At 39.9% G+C, this 24,758-nt stretch overlaps 1 protein-coding gene across 4 annotated transcripts in view; it reads right to left on the minus strand.

Moving 5' to 3' along the window:
- Positions 1 to 24,758, minus strand: part of man2a2 (mannosidase, alpha, class 2A, member 2) — a 55,134-nt gene that overhangs the window by 6,251 nt on the left and 24,125 nt on the right. For 3 of the 4 annotated variants that reach the window (XM_057836520.1, XM_057836519.1, XM_057836518.1), the window contains 12 exons: positions 23,563 to 23,677; positions 23,211 to 23,281; positions 22,952 to 23,117; positions 17,107 to 17,343; positions 16,911 to 17,030; positions 16,731 to 16,845; positions 16,437 to 16,570; positions 16,222 to 16,363; positions 15,954 to 16,087; positions 3,722 to 3,799; positions 3,146 to 3,340; positions 1,525 to 1,635 (listed from right to left, as the gene is read on the minus strand). In XM_057836520.1, coding sequence (XP_057692503.1) covers positions 1,525 to 1,635; positions 3,146 to 3,340; positions 3,722 to 3,799; positions 15,954 to 16,087; positions 16,222 to 16,363; positions 16,437 to 16,570; positions 16,731 to 16,845; positions 16,911 to 17,030; positions 17,107 to 17,343; positions 22,952 to 23,117; positions 23,211 to 23,281; positions 23,563 to 23,677 — 1,618 coding nt within the window. The remainder of the gene's footprint in view (positions 1 to 1,524; positions 1,636 to 3,145; positions 3,341 to 3,721; positions 3,800 to 15,953; positions 16,088 to 16,221; positions 16,364 to 16,436; positions 16,571 to 16,730; positions 16,846 to 16,910; positions 17,031 to 17,106; positions 17,344 to 22,951; positions 23,118 to 23,210; positions 23,282 to 23,562; positions 23,678 to 24,758) is intronic. The other variant, XM_057836521.1, reaches the window with a different exon arrangement.

The raw sequence follows: 24,758 nt of genomic DNA on the forward strand, positions 1-24,758 counted from the left end.
CGATATATTTAGGCTGAATGTCGATTTGTGATAAATATCCCAATACTTTCCTTGTAAAGTTAGAGTGAATGTTTAGTCTAAGTCAAAGCCAAATAAGTCACAAGTAATTTTATTGAAACGAGCTACTTCAGTAACCAGGGGCAAAATCAAATAAACATGTTTTTTTCCACCGAGTTCATGAAAAAATGCTCAGTTGTTCAATGTATGTATAAATAATGTATAATAAAAGGATTATGAGAAATTAAAGCTCTATATGGTGGACATTTGAATTATAGACTATCCGAGCAAAACGACCAGAAGAACCCTGTCCGTCATTGCTGGGGTGTGCCGACCGCCAGAAGATGACAGAGCTGCCAACCGTCCATTGAAAAACGACAGTCTCTTATTCAAAAACAAAAGTATGCATCTCGTGTTAAGCTTACAAGGTACTCGCTCTTTCCCGTATTGTCATGAAAATCGAAAATATTGTTTTATTTGCAGAACGAACGAGTACTGGTATGGTGCTTTTCAAGAACATGTAGGAGAATTCATTCCCCCGCCTCTCGTGTTTTCTGACCAATGAGCTGACAGAACAATGACAATCCCACTCATCTCATTGGTTGGGAGACTGCGGCTTGTCTTTATGATACCGTAAGACAGGGGTGGGCAATTAATTCCACAAAGGGCCGCAGTGGGTGCGGGTTTTTGTTGCAACCCATTAAGAGGACACCTTTTCACCAATCTGCTGTTTTACAAGTGCAATCAGTCGATTGCAGTCAGGTGCTTCTCATTTCTGCTGAAACCGCATTGGTTAAACTATCTGTGCTGGGTCAGTTGGAACAAAGACCAGGACCCACTGCGGCCCTCGAGGACCGGTTTGCCCACCCCTGCCGTAAGACAACGTCAGAATGTGGGAGATAAGTTTAAGTGGATGCGAGTAAAAAAAGCATGTCCACAAAATGATAATTTGTTTTCTTGTCCTACTCCGTGTACTTGTTTTTTCAGTATTTGCATTATATTTTTGAGTTGTGTCAATTTAGTTTGCATTTTCACAGTATATTTGGAGTGGTCTTTTGCAAAAGTTATTGCTGAGGGGACTTCGAACGCACCTCTTGTTTGCACTTTTTAAAAGATTAAAATACATTGCCAATAATTATTGTTTTTCGATGTGCTTATAACACTCAATTATGCACTTAATTCAGGTTTGAGTAAAATTATATAACAATTACTGTATTCATTTAAAAAAGAAAAAATAAACTTTTGACATACAAAAAAAATAAAAGGTTCTTTTTAATTTAAAGATCCCATAGTACAATGTATAAACCTGCAGCTTATGGTCTGCAGCCTACGTTTCAACAAAAATACAGTTTTCTTGCCAGTTTTGGTGGGCGTCGCTTAGTCAGGTTAACCTTAGGTAAATCTTCTACTCTAAAGAATTAGTGTTTGTGCGTACACTCTACTCATGTTTGTATAGCTACTACTTGTAACAAGAAAACTATTGGGTAGACTTAAGTGAAGTGGCCAGTCTGCGATTGTGATTCTCACCTGTCCTTGGGTGGTAGTACAGTTGAAGCCCAAGTTTGCAACATCCAAACCACAGTCGAGGCCAAAACGGTGAAGAATCAAAGCTGTGTATGGTGATGGAGAGTTGGCGTCCTGTGCATGCACACGAAAATAAATTTTCCATTAACAAAAGAAAGGTGATCTGAAGGAAAACAGTCTGTATCCCCTGCATGTAGTGGACGTACTTTAATTCCTTTGGCCTGAGGACTGAAAGCCAATGGGGCAGTGGCAGTTCTAGGATTTTTCTGAAACAAGGGCCAAGAAGGGGGCACATTAAACTCTCAGGGGCCAAATGTCGCTGCCATCTTTGTTTAGTGTTTGTTTTGGTCAACAAGATAATATGCAGCTTATCCTGCATGTTGCTGTAAAAACATCTTTCCTTGACACTTTCAAGCAGAGATGAACCAGTCAACATTGCGATATATGCCAAGGCTCCACACTTTTTGCTGTGGTTGCGCTGGTGCACCCAACTTTTTTCTTAAGGTACACCAGCACAAAATGTAGGCGCACCCACATTTTTTATTGCATCCGTTTTAATGCCATACTTTTAATCACTCTCCAAACATTCATCCATCTTCTGAACCGCTTATCTTCACGAGGGTCATGGGGTGCTGGGGCCTATCACAGCTAACTCCAGGCAGAAGGAGAGGTACACCCCGAACTGGTTGCCAGCCAGTCACAGGGCACACACAGACACACAACCATTCACGCACACACACCTATGAACATTATGGTTTGTTCAACCAGCATGCCATGAACATTTTTTGGGGGATGTGGCAAGAACCTAGAGAAAACCCACGCACGGCACCTTCAAAATGTGAATTATTTTTAAACAATGTCTTTATTAAATGCTTCATTGAGTGAGCCTACTTAAATTCACTCATGCTGCCGAGAACAGCCTCTCACTTACACAGTTAATGACTTGCCACAGAATACTTCAGACTGGGCTTCCTGTAGTGTGTAACACGCTTAACGATGATTAACACATTTGTGCCTTTGATCATAGAGCTACCAAGTCTTCTCTGTCCAAATCAAAGCTACAAACTTGTCAATCATCGGTAACTAAGTACCAAATGCCAGCTAGACTGGTGGCCAAAAAAAAAGTCTGGTACCACTGCTTAGCAGGAGGGAGGGTGAGAAGCTGTGGCGCTGTATGATCATGAAGCAGAAAATCAAGTTTGCGTGTTCAAAAAATATATATATGTATATTGCACGTCCTTTGCACAACAGGATGACCATGATCAAACGCTATATCGCTCAGACCTACTCTAGAAACATTCTCTCATTCTCTCTCACTTCAGAAAAGAAGGATTCAGCCTTTGCCATGCTTTGTGCTAAAATGAGGACATGGCCACTTCAGGGGCCATTGAAATTAGGGGAGGGGGGGCGTGGGCAGTGCCCCTGTGGCCCCATCTCGAAAACCGCCACTGCAATGGGGTAAATTTACAGTAAAAGACAAAGATAATTCACTTAAAAACAAATCTGATAAAAGGTGAATTTTCAAATTCACAACATTTTTTTTAAAAAGTCAGCAAACATTAAGTGTGTCAAACTACCCAATGTTACCAGTTTAAAAGTTTAGGAGTAAGAATTGGATTCTTACTTGGCTCTGGATGCTGCGTAGGTTTACAAGGTGGAAGTCACAGGGGAACATGGTCTTGAGTGGCGCATAGGTTTCAAGAGGTGGCACACCACGTCTTTTGGGCAGGACAGGCAGAGCCAGAACATCGTGATTCAGGACCCTGTTGGTCATGTGACTTAGCACAGACGGGAAGCTTATCGTTGAACCATCTGTCATCTGAAAGAGGGCACATAAAATGAGGATGACTATAGTGATAGAGAGTAGAATCCATCTTGTATGTTCACTTATAACACACAACTATCAATACACAGTGGTTTTGGTGACTACTAAATGCCAACTACAGTGCAGTATTACCATGTGTAAGCAACATGTCTAAATTTTACCTCAATCAAGGATCTTGGCACAGAGACACACTTCATCTAAAAGAATCATGAACAGCTTTGGAGAGCTACACAGTAAAACTGTCCTTCATTCTTATTCATTTGATAGAGTGTAACATTTTTTACTTTGGCTATTTGTAGCTAAGGGGAAGGAAAACGAACTACAGGGCACAGACTACGGGTACCAGCATCGGTGCTGTTCTCATGATTACATTACCTCTTCAGATCTGTCACACAACATTTTGGGGAGAACAAAGTGAAATAAAGAGGAGAGTTTGGCAAAGAAGCCAGAAGGCTGAAGGCAACACAAGAGAAGAGATGGAAGGACAACACTTTAAATGTAAATTCCAGAAAGGAAAAAAAAAAAAAAGATGCATTCATCAAGTACATGAGGCAGTAGCACAGAACATGGACAAAGCACCCCTTGAAAACAAATCTGTTCATTGATCTATCAGTTTAAGACTGAAATAAAGGTGAAAGGTAATACAGGTTCAATCGATCTTACCAAAATCTTTTTGACAAAAGTTTGGGGATGTCCCTTTTCTGCTCAGGAATCCAAGTTCTAAATAAATTCTACACGGACCTTGGTTGGGTGACAGCCTGGCAGACCACACCCAACATATACAGTGGTTATTTTAAAAAAAGGTTTACACTGCCCTGCTGAAATGCTAGCTTTTAGCAACTTAAACAATTTGAAAATGAACTACAACCACCCATCTTGTGCCCTTAAAGGTCTCATTAACTAAGAGACATGACATGAAAAGCACAACCAAAGAGCCTCTGTTGGGTTGGGGACCCAGGGGCAAAAGGTCTGATTAATTGATCAGCCCTGAGAAAAAAAATCTAATTCGGCTCAGAAGAATTGGTACACATACATTCCTAAAATATACCCACCAGATTTCATTCTGATCCGTCCACTAATAACAGTAGCAATAATTTTAGTGCTGCAACGATTAATCGTTTAACTCGAGTAATTAAATTAGAAAATAGCCTCAAATCCAATTTTGCTGCTTCGAGGATTCATTTGATGAGAGTGGCGTAGTAATTGTTTTGAAAGTGTTGGCACTGAGCTTTATTGATTTGGGTGGATATACTGCCCTCTAGTGGCAAAAGTGAATATGACATAACTCATCTAACACGGCTGACTCCGGCTGCTCCCTGTTACGATCTACATAAGGTAAGTTTTTGTTTGAGCTAATATGATTGTTTATGCGTTCGTTATTTAGTTTAGAAGTACAGTGGGGCAAATAAGTATTTAGTCAACCACCAATTGTTCAAGTTCTCCTACTTGAAAAGTTGAGAGAGGCCTGTAATTGTCAACATGGGTAAACCTCAACCATGAGAGACAGAATGTGGACAAAAAAAAAAACAGAAAATCACATTGATTTTTAAAGAATTTATTTCTAAATTAGTGGAAAATAGGTATTTGGTCACCTACAAACAAGCAATATTTTTGGCTGTCAAAGAGGTCTAACTTCTTCTAACAAGGTCTAACGAGGCCCCACTCGTTACCTGTATTAATGGCCCCTGTTTTAACTCATTATCGGTATAAAAGACACCTGTCCACAACCTCTGGTCAGTCACACTCCAAATTCCACTGTGGCCAAGACCAAAAAGTTGTCGAAGGACACCAGAGACAAAATTATAGACCTGCACCAGGCTGAGAAGACTGAATCTGCAATAGGTAAAACGCTTGGTGTAAAGAAATCAACTGTGGGAGCAATTATTAGAAAATTGAAGACATACATGTGAGAGAATTTTATTCATGCTTAAAACACAACCATTATACATTATATTTTGTATGATTTTAATGAATTGCATGAGAACATTAAGCATCATTGTTACATTAATCTGTTGAGTGTAGCCTTGACTGTATCACAGTATGCCCAAATATGGACTGTTATTTTCCTGTTGTTTTCCAATATGCCCTGAATGAATACAGTGTGGCCACTGTGGCTTATCAAACTTCATCCTGGCCACAGCTGGTGATTCAATGTTATAGCTTAAGTTGGTTTTCCCCTATGAGAGATGTTTTTCTGTAACTTGAGATGTTTTTTACTAGGTTTTCGGTTTCGTTTCTATGGTGTCAACTAGGCCTCAAAGATATTGGAAAAAACTATTGTTGCGATTTTTGGGGGGTTTGCGATATAGTGCGATATTATATTGCGATATAAAAAAAAATATATATATTTTTTTTAAAGAAATTTTCACTAGATGACGACTAGCTGTTTGGAAAGACTTTGGATGACTCCCCATCACCACAGTGTACAGTGACCCCCCGTTTTTTGCGGTTAATGCGGACCAGAACCCGCTGCGATAAGTGAAAAACCGCGAAGTAGCACCCCAACACCCCAATTTTTTTTTTTTTGGTGTGGTTTTTGTGCTCAATGTATTTATTCAGATGAGCATTGGAAAGAGATACATACAGTGCCTTGCAAAAGTATTCGGCCCCCTTGAACCTTGCAACCTTTCGCCACATTTCAGGCTTCAAACATAAAGATATAAAATTTTAATTTTTTGTCAAGAATCAACAACAAGTGGGACACAATCGTGAAGTGGAACAAAATTAATAGGATAATTTAAACTTTTTTTAACAAATAAAAAACTGAAAAGTGGGGCGTGCAATATTATTCGGCCCCCTTGCGTTAATACTTTGTAGCGCCACCTTTTGCTCCAATTACAGCTGCAAGTCGCTTGGGGTATGTTTCTATCAGTTTTGCACATCGAGAGACTGACATTCTTGCCCATTCTTCCTTGCAAAACAGCTCGAGCTCAGTGAGGTTGGATGGAGAGTGTTTGTGAACAGCAGTCTTCAGCTCTTTCCACAGATTCTCGATTGGATTCAGGTCTGGACTTTGACTTAGCCATTCTAACACCTGGATATGTTTATTTTTTAACCATTCCATTGTAGATTTGGCTTTATGTTTTGGATCATTGTCCTGTTGGAAGATAAATCTCTGTCCCAGTCTCAGGTCGTGTGCAGATACCAACAGGTTTTCTTCCAGAATGTTCCTGTATTTGGCTGCATCCATCTTCCCGTCAATTTTAACCATCTTCCCTGTCCCTGCTGAAGAAAAGCAGGCCCAAACCATGATGCTGCCACCCCCATGTTTGACAGTGGGGATGGTGTGTTCAGGGTGATGAGCTGTGTTGCTTTTACGCCAAACATATCGTTTTGCATTGTGGCCAAAAAGTTCAATTTTGGTTTCATCTGACCAGAGCACCTTCTTCCACATGTTTGGTGTGTCTCCCAGGTGGCTTGTGGCAAACTTTAAACAAGACTTTTTTATGGGTATCTTTGAGAAATGGCTTTCTTCTTGCCACTCTTCCATAAAGGCCAGATTTGTGCAGTGTACGACTGATTGTTGTTCTATGGACAGACTCTCCCACCTCAGCTGTAGATCTCTGCAGTTCATCCAGAGTGATCATGGGCCTCTTGGCTGCATCTCTGATCAGTTTTCTCCTTGTTTAAGAAGAAAGTTTGGAAGGATGGCCGGGTCTTGGTAGATTTGCAGTGGTCTGATGCTCCTTCCATTTCAATATGATGGCTTGCACAGTGCTCCTTGAGATGTTTAAAGCTTGGGAAATCTTTTTGTATCCAAATCCGGCTTTAAACTTCTCCACAACAGTATCTCGGACCTGCCTGGTGTGTTCCTTGGTTTTCATAATGCTCTCTGCACTTTAAACAGAACCCTGAGACTATAACAGAGCAGGTGCATTTATACGGAGACTTGATTACACACAGGTGGATTCTATTTATCATCATGGGTCATTTAGGACAACATTGGATCATTCAGAGATCCTCACTGAACTTCTGGAGTGAGTTTGCTGCACTGAAAGTAAAGGGGCCGAATAATATTGCACGCCCCACTTTTCAGTTTTTTATTTGTTAAAAAAGTTTAAATTATCCAACAAATGTTGTTCCACTTCACGATTGTGTCCCATTTGTTGTTGATTCTTGACAAAAAAATTAAATTTCATATCTTTATGTTTGAAGCCTGAAATGTGGCGAAAGGTTGCAAGTTTCAAGGGGGCCGAATACTTTTGCAAGGCACTGTATAAGACATGTTTTTTTTCTCACTTTTTCCACCAAAGTGTTTTAACTAAATGGTTTTTAAGCACTTCAAATGTCATAATTATGATCAGTTTTAAACATAACTGTCCAACCAAATCATTTTTGAACAAGAACAAAGTACTGTAGTCGATAAATGCTTGGCTTTATTAAATGCTTCTGTTTATCTCCCTTAGCTGTGACCGTTGGAGTGACATGTAGAAATTTCAAACTCCTCATGATCACTTCTGGCATTTATATGTCTCAAACGTCTCCACACACACGCACATTCATTCCAGCGCGGCTTCCTTGCAGAAACTGTTTAACAAGTTAAACGATGATTGACAGGTTGCTGCCAGGCTTCTTTGGCCAGATCAAAGCCATCGTTAACTTTAATAAGCAAGTGCTGCAGTGACTGAGAGGAACGAAGGGTTGGTAGAGGAAGGGGTTTGAGGCTCTGCGCAGAGCAGAAAGCAAGGCGTATGTGGATTACAAGAAAAAACTATTGCACGTGCTTGCGATGGGACTATCGCGCACGCGGACATCGCGATGGCGATGTTTAAACGATATATCGTTCAGGCTTAGTGTCAACCAATAAATAGATGCATGCCCTGTATTTCTCTTTTGTACCCATGCGGAGAGGCACTTTGTGAGTTACTCCGCGTCTGTACCAGAGAGCTCTTGTACATAAAGAAAATCAATCCATGGCTGGGGTCGTATTTATTTCTCTAATCTAGCTAGCAAGGTAACACTTGTCTTAGAGTTCAAACTTCAGCTTCCCTGACAATACAAGACCACTGATAATTTCCCTCAATCTGGGGCTCCATGCAAGATCTCACCCAGTGGCGTCAAAATAATAACAAGAACTGTGAGCAAAAAAATCCCACAACCACACGGGGGGACCTAGGGAATGACCTACAGAGAGCTGGGACCACAGTAACAAAGGCTACTATTAGTAACACAATGCGCCGCCAGGGACTCAAATCCTGCACAGCCAGACGTGTCCCCCTGCTGAAGCCAGTACATGTCCCGGCCAGTCTTCAGTTCGCTAGAGAGCATTTGGATGATCCAATAGAGGACTGGGAGAATGAATGTGTTATGGGTGGAGGGATTTTAAAATCCATGTTGCCCAACGACAGCCCCAAAACATGACTGTTCTAGAAAAGATCTGCAGGGAGGAATGAGCCAAAATACCAGCAACAGTGTGTGAAAAGCTTGTGAGGAGTTACAGAAAACGTTTGGCCTCAGTCATTGCCAACAAAGGGTACATAACAAAGTATTGAGATGTACTTTTGGTATTGACCAAATACTTATTTTCCACCATGATTTACAAATAAATTCTTTAAAAATCAAACAATGTGATTTTCTGTTTCTTTTTCACATTCTGTCTCATTGAGGTTTACCCATGTTGACAATTACAGGCCTCTCTAATATTTTTAAGTGAGAGAACTTGCACAATTAGTGGTTGACTAAATACTTATTTGCCCCACTGTATATTTAGCTTTTTTTGTGTGTGTTTGAACAATTTCTTAAGGGCTTTGTTAAAACAAAACAAAAAAAACAATGAAAGTGCAATACTACATTTAAAGAAACAGGTCTCTTATTGGCATTTAATGGTCTTTAAAAAGTGCAATCTTGACAAGTCAAAATAAATATTATTGCAAGCATTTTCCTTTGTTCAACATCTCCTAAAATGTATTCTGCGATGCATTAAATGTTTATAATCCGATTACTCCATTATTTGAACAAACCAATCGATAGATTAGTCGATTACCTATATAATCGATAGCTGCAGCCCTAGTAGTGTCCTTTCCAAGAGTGAAAACTTAAGACATTCTATCTTTTTAATTTTGCCCACCTGTAAAAACATTTTAAACCGACTTGGAATCTCTCAATTACATGTTTGTTGAGGTCAAATGAATCACTGGTTGAAACTTCGCTTTCGAGCACACTGTATTAAAAGTATGGCGGTGGCAGCTTCCTGCTTTGGAGCAGATTTTTTTGTTTTAACCTGTCCTGTTCAGCTAATTGTCACGGAGAATGGAAATCTTGAGTGTCCGATTGGTCTGAACAGTTTTAATGGATCACATGGGAGTATGACATACTGCACCGTCATTCAGCTGTGGTTTATAAAAAAAAAAAGTGTGAAAGTGGAATAATACCGTAGTTGGGAGCAGTTTGTACAACCAAGATATCATTTTTTGCCGAAGCACTTCAAGCTCAAGTACGGTATTTCTCAATGCAAAACATGTAAGCAGCGCTAATGCCAGCATGAACAGTCCTAGTAGACCTCGGAGGTAGGCTAAGTTGTTTCAATATCAGTCTAAAAACAGATTGAAGAGTCGATTTGAGTTTATTATCATTAAATCACTGACTTTTCTGTTCAGGTAGTAGGTGTAAGAGCAATAGAAGAGCCATAAGTTTTTCAGTGGGATAGTCAGGGGAAACAAGTACTGAGGAGTGGTCATATGATGACCCAGATGCTCCTTATGAACCTTACGTCGGAGTCTTAGAGGTAATGTATGGTAAGGTTGACCTAACTTCTCATTACAATACATGAAGCCTTCAGGTAAACCTTGGCCAAGAATTAATTATCTTACCGCTTGCAGTCAATGTTTAGTGAAATCCAATTCCCACATATATCTTGTGAGGAAACGGCAGTGAAGTGGAATTAATTATTTGCAACACAGGGTCATGATTATCAAATTAATCCCCGAGCCATGGGGGTGGCTGGAGAGCGGCCAATGCTGACACAAAGTCACAATGTTCAATGTACGCCGTGGCTATATATTTCAACATTACATTGATTTGACCCACACCATTGCTCAAAATATACTTTCGTATTCATACAAAGGAGAAAGTACAATGTTTTAGGAGGGCCATCCTTGTCCCCAGGTCTGAATATTGAAAATCTTTGGGATGATCTGGAGCGGCTTTGTTCATGCTCAGAAAACATCAAACTTAAGCGAAATAGAGATGGTGATCCCTCAATTATCGCTGTTAATGGGGACCAGAACCGAAACGTAAATATAATATACATTAAATGTATAAATAATATAAATTATACATACTGTACATTCATTCTCTTTCTCTCATATGAAACGTTTAAGTACATACATACGTAGATATAAATGTACATAAATGTTTTTAGGACTTTTACATAATATTTTGTCAAAATCCGCGATGCACTGAGGCTGCGATAGTTGAGCCGCAAAGCAGGGAGGGAACACTGTATTTTTTTGTGGAGGAATAGAAATTTGTGGTCCAAAATATGTTTATGTAGAATGCAGAAAATCATTGAAAGTCATAATAAACATCTGAAAGTTGTTATTTTGGTAAAAGGAAGAAATACTCTACATATTCGTTTTTTTCTGCTGGAGTACCTGTATATATTTTGCATATTGCACATCTTCTGTTAGTCCAATAAACTTTGTTCGGCTTCTCAAATATATAAATAAATAAAATAAATATACAGTGGGGAAAACAAGTATTTGATACCAATGGGTTTCCCATTGGCAGTGTATCAAATACTTGTTCTCCCCATTGTAACTCTGTCCATCAGTTAATATACATAAAATGGTGATCCAAACACCCAATGATTTATAAATGAAAATTGTTGAGATCGACATATGAATTTTTCAGGATCAATACCAATTATTAGTAGTTAGAGGGGGCGATAACAGATTTTAGGTGACATTATTTTGCAGTATAATTGGAAAATTGGCGTTAATTTGAATGCAAACACTGAACCTCATTGAAATGCCTAAAGCATGTTTATTGAATCACACAAATTGAAAATAATAGCTAACAATAGTGGGTGGCGTGGTTTAGTGGTAGCTGTTCCCCAACCGAGAGCTTGTGGGTTCGATTCTCTGTCCTGATGACCTCGTCTAAGTATCTTTGAGCAAGATATTAAACCCCATGTTGCTCCTGGTGCTGAGTCACCAGTAGGTAGATGAGGCTATAGTGTGAAGTTCTTTGAGAGCCTTAAAAAGGTGGAAAGGCGCAATACAAGTGTACCATTACCATTTAACCAATCAGAGGACAGGGTGAATACAAGTGCAGGAGACAGCAGGAACGAGAGAGGCGCGCCAGCATCTAAGCCAAAATAAGAGTTTAAAATTGTTTTCATATCGGCCTGATTATAGAAAACAAAACAAAAATAGGCCGATACTGATATACGTCAAATATCGGCGCAGATAATCAGTCTATCCAAATATTGGCGCCAATCATCAGTCTATCTCTAGAAAATTGAAAGGGTTGCCCAAACATTTTCACTTCACTGTAAATCAGTGAAAAGAGTTTCTGGGATTTTTTGTTTCTTTTACTGACAGTTTTGGAATGTATTTGAACATAAAACAAATTTTGGTTTCAGTGCTTGAGTTTACAAAAAGCCCCTTAAAAATTTATGAACTGCCAAATTGAGTGTATGAGTATCTGATGGTGTATGTAGTAGCTTGCCACAAAAGAAAACAACTGTAATTTGTTGTCTAGGCCCACCAAATCTATTTGAATTGAGAAACAAGTTTTTTCCTTTCTTCACCTGTGGTGCCTGAACAGTATCATAAACAGTTACTTATTTTTTTGTAAATAATAAAATAATGTAACTCAGGAGGTTTAATTTTCCAAAAATTGTTATAAGGCAACAACACAAATTGGAAGGGTTGGTGTAACTTTAGGTACAATACAGACCAAAATTAATTCCGAACCACCAAAATGTGTAGCCCTTTACAGGGCAAGAAATCATTCGCAACAAGCAAAATGCTTCGAATTGGTGTAATAGAAAATGACATAAGAAAAAAGCTACAGCGTTCCTACATCATGCAAGCTTAGTCTGGCTTCAATTTTACACCAGATGTCCCACCTGACTAAATTTTTCATTTATCCAGGCAGGGGACCAGAAATGGTGAGCTCCAAGCCCAGGTACACACACTTGGTGAAATGTCAGGTTTGTGTGTGTGACATTTCTACCTTTAAATTTGACCTTTAAATCACAAATGAAAAACAAACAGACTTCTTTTAAACCTTGACCACCTGGTTACATAAATATGCACAGTTGCGCAACCTGAAACTAACATTTGTTTGCAGTACATTTGCCTTTTTAGTAGGATGCTACACACATCATATGCCACTCTGGGTATGGTGTTCTATTGATTAGCATTGTTTTTCGTACCAAACATACCTTTTTTAATGTTCGCAGTTTAATTTTCCCTACAGCACCGCAGTTCCCTCGGGATTGAGTTGGGCGGGGCCAGCCACGCTGCTCACTTAAGATTTATGAGCTCTCTCGTCAAACAGCTGAGAGTCTGACTTTTTTGTTCTGAAGGCAAGCTCTAACGCCTGTTAGTCCAAGATTGTTGTGTCAATGCACGATCAACTCATCACTAATAATTCTGGTCAGGCGAGACCGCCGGTTCTACATCAAAAGAGCTACATTTGGCTCGTGAGCCATACGTTCCTGACAGCTAGTATAAGGTGATACGATGCCAAGCAGTGTTTTCTTCAACAATGACAATAACCAAATATTTCGTCAATGAACACTTTTTTTCATGACGATATTATAACAAGCAAAATACGTGTTTTGGGAGACTAAAACATAACTGACGAATGCCAGACGAAAATGTGCAAGACCAAAATTAAAAGGGCTACCAAAAACAATACTGATGCCAAGTTGCTATCGCAACGCCAAGCCACACGTGATTGGTTAGCCTAGTATGCCAAGCTTTTGCCCTTTAAAATGGGACTACCAGATAGTTGACCAATTATTCACCCAGGAAGTAGCATCAGAAAATGAGTCGTTTTACAAAGAGCACCGTCAACACAGCAAAGAAAGTTTGACTGTTTTAAATCCTTGAGGTTTTGGCAACATACTCAGTGACACATAGCGACTCAAGATGATGAAAAACCATTTCACCTCGGGTTTATAAAATTAAAAAATTAAAAATAAAAATTTTAATCCACTACCATAGACTTCATAATGTATTGACCGGACACAGGACGCGGGGCCGTTTCATAGGAGGTCTATCTCCATCAAAGCTGACAGAGTGGAAACACAGACAAAGAGCTTTTTCCGTTGAAAATTCTTGTGAATATATGCTTAAATTCCTGAATTCTTTATAGATATGGACGTAAAACAGTCTCGATTGTTGGTTAAAAGCAAAGAAAAACTGACAGTTAGTGTTTATTTTACGTAAATATGTCAAATGTGCTGATAGTCTTTAAGTCACTAAGGCAGCCCCCTTAGCACAACAAAGAGATTTTGCGTTGAAAATTCATGTGAATAAATGCTTAAATCCCTGAATTCTTTATAGATATGGATGTAAAACACCCTTGATTGTTGGTTAAAAGAAAAAAAAAGGGCAGTTAGCAGTTATTTTACGTAAATATTGCAAAGTATAATGCCAATGCTTTAGTGGCTAATTTCTCCCATTGATTTTTTTTTTCACAACGTTGCAAAATGCATGCATGGTACGAAAAATGGATTACCTTGAATCCTCGCACAAATCACTCCTGAGGCAATCCTTCCTGTTTGTATGCAGTACAGCTTTCATACTTTTTCCAACCTAAATCCAACGTCATGACAGACTGCTAATAAATGAAGCGAAGTGTGGGACGCCCCTTTCGTCCGTGACGCAGTGAATAGCGAATGTGTCACATCAATACATTATGAAGTCATGGAGCATTTATCAAGTACTGTTGAGCTATATTCAAATTTTTAAAACCGTTTAGGAACAATTTCTCCCCCAACTCCCCTGTCCCAAGACCTACGCATGGTGTTAATGCTCAAAATGTGGCTTATGTAAATAAAACACCTGCCTTTTTCCCCTGAAAAGTTTGTGCTACTACACCAACATATTTTGATGTTGGCCCTGAGAGCTACTCATGTCTCACTGGTGTGCCATATTTTCTACACTTGATAAGTGTGTCCACTGTGGTCAATGGTATTGATTGTCATGGAAATGTTGGTACCCTATTCCTGACTGACAGCTTTGATTAATTACATTCCTCTGATGCTGTGGAAGCTATCTGTGCACCATAACTTGTGCTTTAAGAACTTTATTTGGGGTCAAGCGGAGAGACTATAAATAGGTGAAGGTGTATGGCGATTCCCATTTAACATGAGGGTGGATCGGCCTGGTTAATTCTGAATGCAGCCATTTGGCCAGCAATCAGTGTTGTTAATAACGGCATTACAATATAACGGCGTTACTAACGGCGTTATTTTTTTCAGTAGTGGGTAATCTAATTAATTACTTTTCTCATCTTGGCAACGCCGTTACCGTTACTGAGGACGGAAAGGCATGCGTTACTATATTGGTCGAAAAGTCTGAGGGAGACTGACTCACCGAGACGACAGAGCAGAGCAGGAGCGGGGAGGAGGCAAGAAAGTTGTGACGCCGAGCAAACGCGATGCTAGGTAGCTCCAATAACACATGTTGTAGCCGATAGCCGACAAACTACGCCCGCATGTTATGGTAGATATGTTAGACATGGTAGATATCACATGTACTGTATATAGATATAAATAGATGCAAAATGACAGACATGGCACTAAATGCGTTAGTAGACAGCCGCCATCTTAAAGCAGTAGGCTTTTTAGGACGGCTCTGTTGTAGAGAACCTTCCTAGCGAACCTAAGTAACTTTTTATCTAAAATACTTCTAAATCGGCAAAATCTTGACTTGAATCTATCTTTAAATGATGAAACAGTTTTAAAACTTTCATATGTCGAAAGTAGAGAGAAGGGAACTAATGCAATAATGGGAGCAATTTTAACAACTTTTAACAGTTGATTCAGGGTAAAGGGTAAATTAGGGTAAAGAATTGGGCTCGGGCCAATTGTACCAAAAACCTCCACAAAAAACTTCACATAGTGTGGCCAATGTTTTTTTTTTTTTTTTTTTTTTTTTTTTTTTTTGAGGAAAAAAAAAAAAAGTAATTATCACCAATTACTTTGCCAAGTAACTAATTACTCTTCCATTCAGGTAATTGAGTTACTAACGCAATTACTTTTTGGGAGAAGTAATTTGTAACTATAATTACTTTTTTTCAGTAAGATTAACAACACTGCCAGCAATAAGAGTGTTGAGCACTTGTCCAAGCGTTATCTCAGTTTTTACTTCCCTTCTCCAGAATAGTTTTATCAAATATGTGTTATTATTTATATTGGTTTAATTTTTTATAACAAAAACCTTGGCATTTGACTCGAACACATTTTGGGATTGCAGTTAGTATAATAAATCCCTTAAAATTAGAAAAAAAACAAATTCAACAGTAAATTTAAAACAGAATATTATTTCTCCTAAATGAGAAGCCACACAAACTGTTCTCATACGGTGTGCGCATCAGTTAAATGAGCAGGAAATTTCCCATTGTATTTGATGTAAACCGTTCTAACCTTGTTGTCTGTTGATCTCCTTTCCAGAAGCAGTCGAAAGCGGTTGACTGTCCTCTTGTTATCTTTGAGGCCTTGACCCAGCCCACGATTGTCATCCTGCATTAGCCGGCGGTCCAAAATGACTTCAAGTTCACCTAGAAGAGATTAATACACTGTTAATACTGCACATCCAAAATTTAAGACTGCCACAACATTTGAGGTGTGAGCGGTTTAAAGAAACTAAAACAAACAAATGAGCGAGACACAATATCTAGGAAAAAATGCAGACCGCTCTCCAGACTGCTGACACCAAGAGACTGAGCTGTGTGCAGCGTCAGCCTGTGATGGCTGTCCTGGATGTACGCCTGGCTGGGCATCGGGTAGAAGTTAGCTTGCAAGGGAAGCTTCTGGAGGCGGCGACGCAACTGCATCTACAAATTGGGGTGGTTCAAGTTTCTCGACATTTGGATATTGATACAGTGCTGTAAGCATTACCACACTGACCTGGAAGCCATTGAGGTCTGTGTAGAAGACATCCCCGTTCTGGATGTCAGTGACCAGACGCAGAGCCAGCTCTTTGTTGTTCTGGTCTCTGATATCCACAATCGTAGTGATATCCAAAGACAGGCCATCTACACCTAAAAATAGGAGAAAGTGAAGGATTGTACAAATGTATCTTTTATTGGGTTATAAATTGCCAATTGATTCGGAGATGTTAGCCCTAGTGATTCCATTAAATAAAACGGAAGACAGCTGCTGAATTTTCTTTTTGAACAGATCCCACAAGAGTTTAGTTACCTGGCACATTGTGGATGCGAATTGCCTGCTGAAAGTGTTGGTAGTATGCCACTACTTCAGAGAAGAGAGGCCCCTCAACGACACGCACCTCAGGTGGCTCTTTGTGTTCATAGGGCTGAAAGCAGCAAAAATACTATCAGCATCATTAGCAGCAGATAGGGAATGGAAAAAAGTTAATACCGTTGCTTTCCCATCAGGCAGGAAAAGATATGCACCACTCTTGTCCTTAGAAGTACGAGTTCCATACATCATGAAGTGCATCTGGACCTTTATTTCCTGATAATCTTTGTGTTTGATAGTCTGCAGGTTGAGAATGAATTAGCAAAGTGAGCATGATTGGGATCAAAGAGGAGCAATTCTGTTTCAGTCTTTCAACCTCCAGGAGGCCAGTGGTGCCAGAGAAGCCCAGTGTCAGAAACTGGCTGCTGATGTGGAACATCTGAGGGTCAGCTAGCTGAGACCGAACAGGAAGTGGGTCCGAAGTGCGAGGAGTGAGAGCACCTCCGGGCAGCCGGAGAAGGGTGTCTGAGCGCAGTGTCATTGGAGAGTCTGGAGAGTTGTAAAGATGGAAGACTGCGAGGCCTAACGATGGTAGACGCACCATGAATGTCGCCTGTGAAGAGAATTAAGATGATAAAATTAGGTTTTTTTCACTTTCCCAGGCCCAGTTGCATTTCCATAGCTGTAAACCACAGGTGTCAACCTAATTTGTTCCCTGCAAAGGTAAATGATATGTATCGACTTCATGTTTCTCACTAAAATTTAAATCATTTCCGTAGCGCTCGGTGAAAGATCGAGGACCGCAGGAATCTAGGTTTTTTAAATGAATACATTATACTTTTTTTTCCAAAGAAGATATTTGCTATTAAAATATCAAAATACTTTTCAATTCATTTGATAATAAATTGTCGATAGTCGTTTATTAGTCAATTAACCGTGGCAACCCGAATTGGGAGACATAATGGCTCTCTACAAGAAACCATACATTGTGTATGATCAGCTCGACACTCCTGCTGTAGGCAGTGGAAAGCAAGTCCTTCATTAAACATTAAAAGCATTTACATTAGTAACAACTTGCTGAATTTGAAAATAAAAACTACGATGATCTTTATTTTTGTAAAAAAAAAAAAAAGTAAAACATATTATGATAAGAGGCCCATGGGAAACTGACATCTCATATTTAACATTCCAATTCAGATTCCTGCCCCATTGAGCATTGGCCCATGGGAAACTGACATCTCATATTTAACATTCCAATTCAGATTCCTGCCCCATTGAGCATTTTGTCAGGTATTTACACCCTTTTCCTTTATTACTTTCTGTCACTGCTTCCTTCCTTATCAGCACCACATATCTCTAGGCTCGTCGGCCTGCTTTATCTTACTAAGAAAATACAGTTTGTACCCTTCTTTGGTGTCTGGCAATGAGAACCACTGCTGTTATATTTTGTCAACATGTTATATTCCCAGCTGGGATATTGTCTGCTAAAGGGCAGACGGAGGCCTATTATCTAAAAGGCTGCTTTCGGCGTCCTACAGGCCTTTAAAACCACGATGGATGACTGGTTATCACAATGGCTCACAGTTAGGGTATAAGGGTTCAATACAAGGCCCTCGACTTCATGTGTAGAGTTTGCGCATTCTTCTCGTGCCTCTATCTGCTTTTTGCATATGCTTCTCGAGAAAAAGTTCTTTTGGCATAGGTCTTTTGAGTTTTATCTTAAAATTATGACAGCCCATTGTAGCTGTTGCACAATGCTTTCAAGCTCAGCCACCGTCAGCTCCCTGCATGTTACACATTTCTATTGTGATATATAAAGATATTAAATTATCAGAGCCTGGTGCTTTGCGTGATGGGATAGGCTAAACTGGAACTTCTTTGAACGTCGATTTCTCAAAACACAAAGATGCTGAAACCACAGGTAAGCATGTTAATTTAGAAAATTCCTGTTATGGTATTATGACAAACCCATTAGAAAGGTCTTAAAATTAACTTTCCATTGATATATGGTTGATAGTTCTACAATAATTATTAAGGTTATGATTAATTTTTGATTTCTTAAATTTATTCTACGGCAATCAATGGGCAAGACTGATCAGGACAGAAAAGAATTCGAATTATGCATCATTATCCAGAATAATATTTAAAGGGAACCACGGACATAAAGACGTAGTAGTTCTTAAAAGGTGTTTGTATGAGTTATAATAATTTTATACCCCTCTTAATGTTTTGTTTTTTATAAAATTTGAAAAATTAGTTTCACTAGTAGGTCACCATTGTTGTTGACAACGCAATGTGGTGACTGTCCTTTTAATTTGAACCCGAGCAGAAAAGTGATGAGAAGGAAAGCACTGTCGATATTTCACAAAACGAGCAGCAAAAGCAAATAAATGAAACTCTCCAGTGAGATTCGAACCCACATTTCACGTGCGACAGACGAGCACTTAGACCTTAGAACTGTAGTTCCGCATGACGTTACAGCCATGATTTTCCTTATAAAGCAATCGGAACAAACATGCGCTGGCTGTGTGGCAAAACCTGAAAGGGAAACGCAATTGAAAAGAAAGTTTGGCTGTCTTGACCACGGAATTAAAGAACGCGGCTCACTTCAGACAGCAAGCAGACAACAAGAACATAGGGTTTGCGTGAAAGGGTTCATTGAATACACAAAAAAAACACCCGATCGCGAAAAGGGAGACACAAAAAGGGTATAATGTGATAATCGTGATAATTTTTTTTTTTTTTTTCACCGCGGAAAACCGCGGTGAAAAGCAAACAAATGAAAAAAAACAAGGCAATGATGCCACTAAGAACGAAGGGATATACAAACTGTCAAATGGCAGTAAGTCAATACAAGGCGCCTAGGATCGGTTTAAAGACACTGCTGATGGGCTGGAATTGGATGCAGGTATGACGTTGGGAACTCATCCCATATCTTTGTAAATAAACAATCTGAACAGCAGCAGAATGTGACAAAATCACGCCAGTCATCATACTAGCTTCGCTTGCTAGCTAGCACAGCTTTTCTCCCCGTCCAGGCCAACCACGTCATCACCCCCAGTGTGTATTAGTGACGGGATCTGTCGTTCACTTGAGGAAACGAATCCATTCCAGTTCGTTCAGTAAAAAGACTCGTTCAAACAAATCGTTCAACGAATCGTTCGCCCCCCTCATCCCCCCCGCCCAAATGAATCGTTCGGTTAGTGAACGGGAAGTGACGTTGCCGAACGAATCACCAAAGACCGCTTCGCAGTATAACTAAACGGGAAGTGACATTGCTTGGTCCCTCCCTCTCTTGAACACAGGCTACCCATTGACCGCTCGTCGTAGTTTCAGAAATGAGTGACAGACGATATCATTCTGCTTTCCCAGCCTAGTCTGCTTCCCGCTGCTGCAAAAGCGAGGGAGAACTTCCGTGTCGTCCGTCGTAATTCTATGGGATCAAAGTCATGGCTTGCGTTTGCATTCCGATTGAGGACACGGTTAAACATTTTCCTTTTGTGGGGGGTGTGGAGGTTTGGGGTCGGGGGGCGCACGGACTTTCTTTAGCATGATTTTGATCACATACAATGCTGCTGCTACCAGCCAATGCGGCATGTTTGCTGTCACGAAAATAAAAATTAATCGAAAGTTTAATTTCTAAATATGGAACGACCAATACATCATATTGACCTCACGCTCTGTCGTGGTTTTGTTTTTATGCTCATCAATATTATTTTGGGTAATTATTCTTAAAACTAAAGTGCAAATAGCTAGTTGTCAAATGTGTTGCTCTGAAATGACAACAATACTACATTTTGATATTAAACAGTTTCATTGCAAATCACTGGTATTAATAAATAAAATAATCCGGTCAGCTCCCCTGTCGTCCCCTCTTCTCAGATCGTCAAATGCTGACAAGAAATAATTGTTTGCTCTTTACGATGTCACCTTTCTACTCTAATTAGTCTGTTAAGAAAAATGTAGACATACTGCGACATCTCCCGTGCCCGCGTGCGTTGTTTTTGGGCGCTTGAGTAGCACATGATGGATGGATGGATGGACATAATTTGTCAAACCAACCAGCACCCGACACGCTCTGACACGAAAAAAATAAATAAAACACTCAGAAAAAATGGACATGTATATACAGTTTCATTGTAAATCAGTATTATGGTGATCATACTATTTTTTTCTGTGCACATATGAGGTAAATATCGCTGCCATGAAGCCTCCATACAATGACAGTTCTCTCCCCCCCGCACTGCCGTCACGCGACCGCAGCTCAGCTTTTGCTTGCCTCGTACGCGGTTAAACTACTGTAAATTTGATAGTATGTCGTCATATGTACTCCCGAGTCTGTTGAGAAAAGTAGTACACTAAACCATGCTCGCTAGGTTTGTGTGGTGTTTTTTTTCTGTTGCATGTGATAGGCTCCGGATTAACAAATATGTGACAAAGTCATTTCCTTTCGTTTTTTGACTCGTTCACCGCATGACTGGAAAGTCAAGTTAGCAACAAGCTCGGTCAGGAGCCAGAGGACCAAGTAAGTGAATGGGAAGTGACATAACTCAGTCTTGCCCCCTTGCGTGCACGCTGGCTGCTTATTGGCCACACGTGGAAGTGAGTGACAAACACCCTGATTCTGTTTCCGCTCCCTCCCCTGCCCGCAATGAGGCTGGCGTCTGATTGGTCATCTGCGATGTCAGAAGACGCTGCCACTTGCTCAACGCCCTCCCACGCAGCTAACAAGTCCCAACTTCATAGAACGAATCAGTGCAGAAGGTGATTAGTTCGGTCTCGTTCACCCAAACAATTCGTTGAAAAAGAACGAATCGTTCACGACCGATACAACACGAGTGTGTATTGTGCTGGTAAAACATGGCGCCAGCCGTAGGTCAAAACTTGTACTAAATATCTTAGATTTTTTTTAAGAGGCTTTCTAATGCATACGCAAATACTGAAATCCATCCATTTTCTCCCACTTAAAACAAATAATAAGCAATTACATCAATTTATTTAACCAAACAAACAAGCTCCAATGACAGAATGAGTGTTGACTATACTCATTTTAGCAACAAAACAAGACATAAATCGAACTCCATCATGCAGATTGCGGAGTTTAGATTTAACATTACTAATACACAAAAATGATACCTTCTGTTGAATTCTCTCCATTCCATTGAATCAATTCCATTCCAATTCTCTTATTCATGGTTCAGTTCATTACATCATTTGGATGTTTATGTCAAAAATCCAAAATGCTTAGCCGAGACCATCCAATTTCACACACTATAAGAAACATTCCACATTTACATATCTTGCCAAAATTCAACATGTACACAAAGACATGTTTATTTACTGTCGGACATATGCCATTTTTCACATTTTCTCTCTGTTGCTCACTTTGCCCTTCCTGATATCATCGACAGTTTGTGCCAAACACATGGCCTGACGGCCAATTAGGGTCCACTTCAGGGAGTGACTCATCATTCCCACCCCCAACAACTCAAGCCCAAGAAGCCCAAATCACTTCCATCAAAAGTGTACATTATTGAATAAAAATTACATTAAAATAAATTAAATGCATAAAATGTGACTGTAAATAATTAAGCACAATTAATGCAGTAATTTGAAACCCCTAGTGACCACTAAATTACTTTGCGCCAAAATAATCTCCAAAGTGACATTTGCTAACCCGTCATTAAAGCAAACTCTTAACGTACTGAACCGTATATGAGGTGTTCCCTCCTCTAACCTCCGTTATAGCAAGCTCTTTAAAACAGGCTTTGTCGTGCCGGTCTGCTGTGTAAGCAAAATCTTTAAATTAGTACCACTGCTTTCTCCAGCAACTGCATATGATCGGCTGTGAGAGGTTGCGGCTATTTTTTTCTCACACTCTAAAATGATTTTTAATTGCCTGGTATTGCAGTATTTTTCTATTACAAATAAGAAAAGCGAAGCGCTATCCTAATTGAGATGGATCATTTGGGTCAATTAGAATATAATGGCTGCTATGTACTTGATTGAACATAGACTTTACAATTCCTTTGTGTTGGATCTCTTCTTGATTGACCATAGGCTTTACAATTGCTTTGTCTTGGCTTAAGATTTCTGGCATAAAACTTCAAGCGAAAAGGGCAGTGCTTTTAAGAGTGATGCGATTTTGCACAGCTAACAATAAAATAGGCCAAGCATAGATCAACTACAATCAGGAAGATTTATGCAAAGTTATCTCTTACCTCAAACACTTCTGCACTCATTTGTCTTGCCGAGCTCCACTGAGCACTCAGCTGCACAGGGAGAGTCTGTCCATCTTCTGTGAGCACCCTCACCTTGACTGTGTTCACCAACACGGTCACCGCACATAGCCGCTCCTGCTCAAACGGGTTGAACAGGACCAGGTACCTGATAGCGACAAGGAAAAAAACAATTACCGTAGTCTCTCGGGCTGAAGGAGCAGAGGGAAAAGGAGGGCGCCACTGTACATGTGGGTCCTACCTAGGCCCTGCAGCATCCAGCTCAATTAAAGTGCGCTGAGGTAGGGAGTCCTGAGTAGCACGCCTGTCATCCTACACAAATCAAATACACAATCACACACAGAAAGACATCTACCCATCAAACCATTTTCTTATTCCGTTCAGGGTCAAGGGAAAGCTGGAGTCTTTCCCAGTTGGGATCTATAATCAATTATAGATAAGACTATGATTTACTCAGACATTATAAAATCTTCAATTCACCTAAATATTCAATTATCTTTCACTCACACATTTTCACATAAAGCATCTTCAATTGACATATATCTACATTAATCTAGCAGTATTCATGTGACTATTGGGTTGTTTCTTCTTACCGTCTCCAGAAAAGGCTCTGTCTGGTAAAAGCGATAAAACTCTTTATTCTTCATCACCAGGAAATGAGCAGCATTGATGATCACTCTCTTCAGGTTGATAAGTGATCGCAATAATCTATAGAGGGAAGAGAACAATAGTTTACCAAGCAGTCAAGAAAAGATGGAGCGCTACTCTCCTGAAGGCATATTATCCAATCAGAATTGTAAACCTCTAAGAAGACCCATTTATCATGTATTGGTTAGGACTTCAGAAATCTGAGGGAAATCCAAGGCATGGGTGTTGGTTTGGAGAACTTCGGGTAAATCAACCAATCACATTTGATTTTAAGTATGCAGACTCCCCTGAAGGCCCAATTATAGTGCTCAAGGTTCACCACCAGGTTTACAACAACCTTGAAACATACTTTGAATCAGAAAAAGAACATTGCCATATACAGTGCCCTCCATAATTACTGGATTTATAATAATTATGTGTTTTTTAGCTTCTAATATTTTTTTTCTAAATAATGTGGGACTTTAATGGAAAAAAAGAGAAAAATCCAACCTTCAATACAAGTGCATTTATTCAGCGGGGAAAAAATCCCACATGAAGAAATAATTATTTGACATCAAATAATGTGTGTCACAATTATTAGCACCCCTGGTGTTAATACTTTGTACAACCCCCTTTTGCCAACAAAACAGCACCTAATCTTCTCCTATCATGTTTCACAAGATGGGAAAAGACAGAAAGAGGGATCTTCAGCCATTCCTCTTTGCAGAATCTCTCTAAATCATCCAGAGACCTGGGTCCTCTCCTCTGTACTCTCCTCTTCAGCTCACCCCACAGGTTTTCAATGGGGTTGAGATCTGGGGACTGAGATGGCCATGGGAAGAGCTTGATTTTGTGTCTGGTGAACCATTTCTGTGTAGATTTGGCCACATGTTTAGGGTCATTGTCTTGCTGAAAGACCCAGTGACGACCCATCTTCAGCTTTCGGGCAGAGGGCAACAGATTTTGATTCAAAATGTCCTGGTATTTCAAAGCATTCATGATGCCATGCACCCTAACAAGGTTTCCAGGACCTTTGGAAGCGAAACAGCCCCACAGCATCACTGACCCACCCCCATACTTCACAGTGGGTATGAGGTGCTGTCTACACACAAACAAGCTGTTTGGAAGGCATGCACGTAGAAAACCTTTCCTCACTCACAAT

The sequence above is a fragment of the Corythoichthys intestinalis genome, chromosome 5 (assembly GCF_030265065.1).
Source record: "Corythoichthys intestinalis isolate RoL2023-P3 chromosome 5, ASM3026506v1, whole genome shotgun sequence".
Taxonomy (NCBI): domain Eukaryota; kingdom Metazoa; phylum Chordata; class Actinopteri; order Syngnathiformes; family Syngnathidae; genus Corythoichthys; species Corythoichthys intestinalis.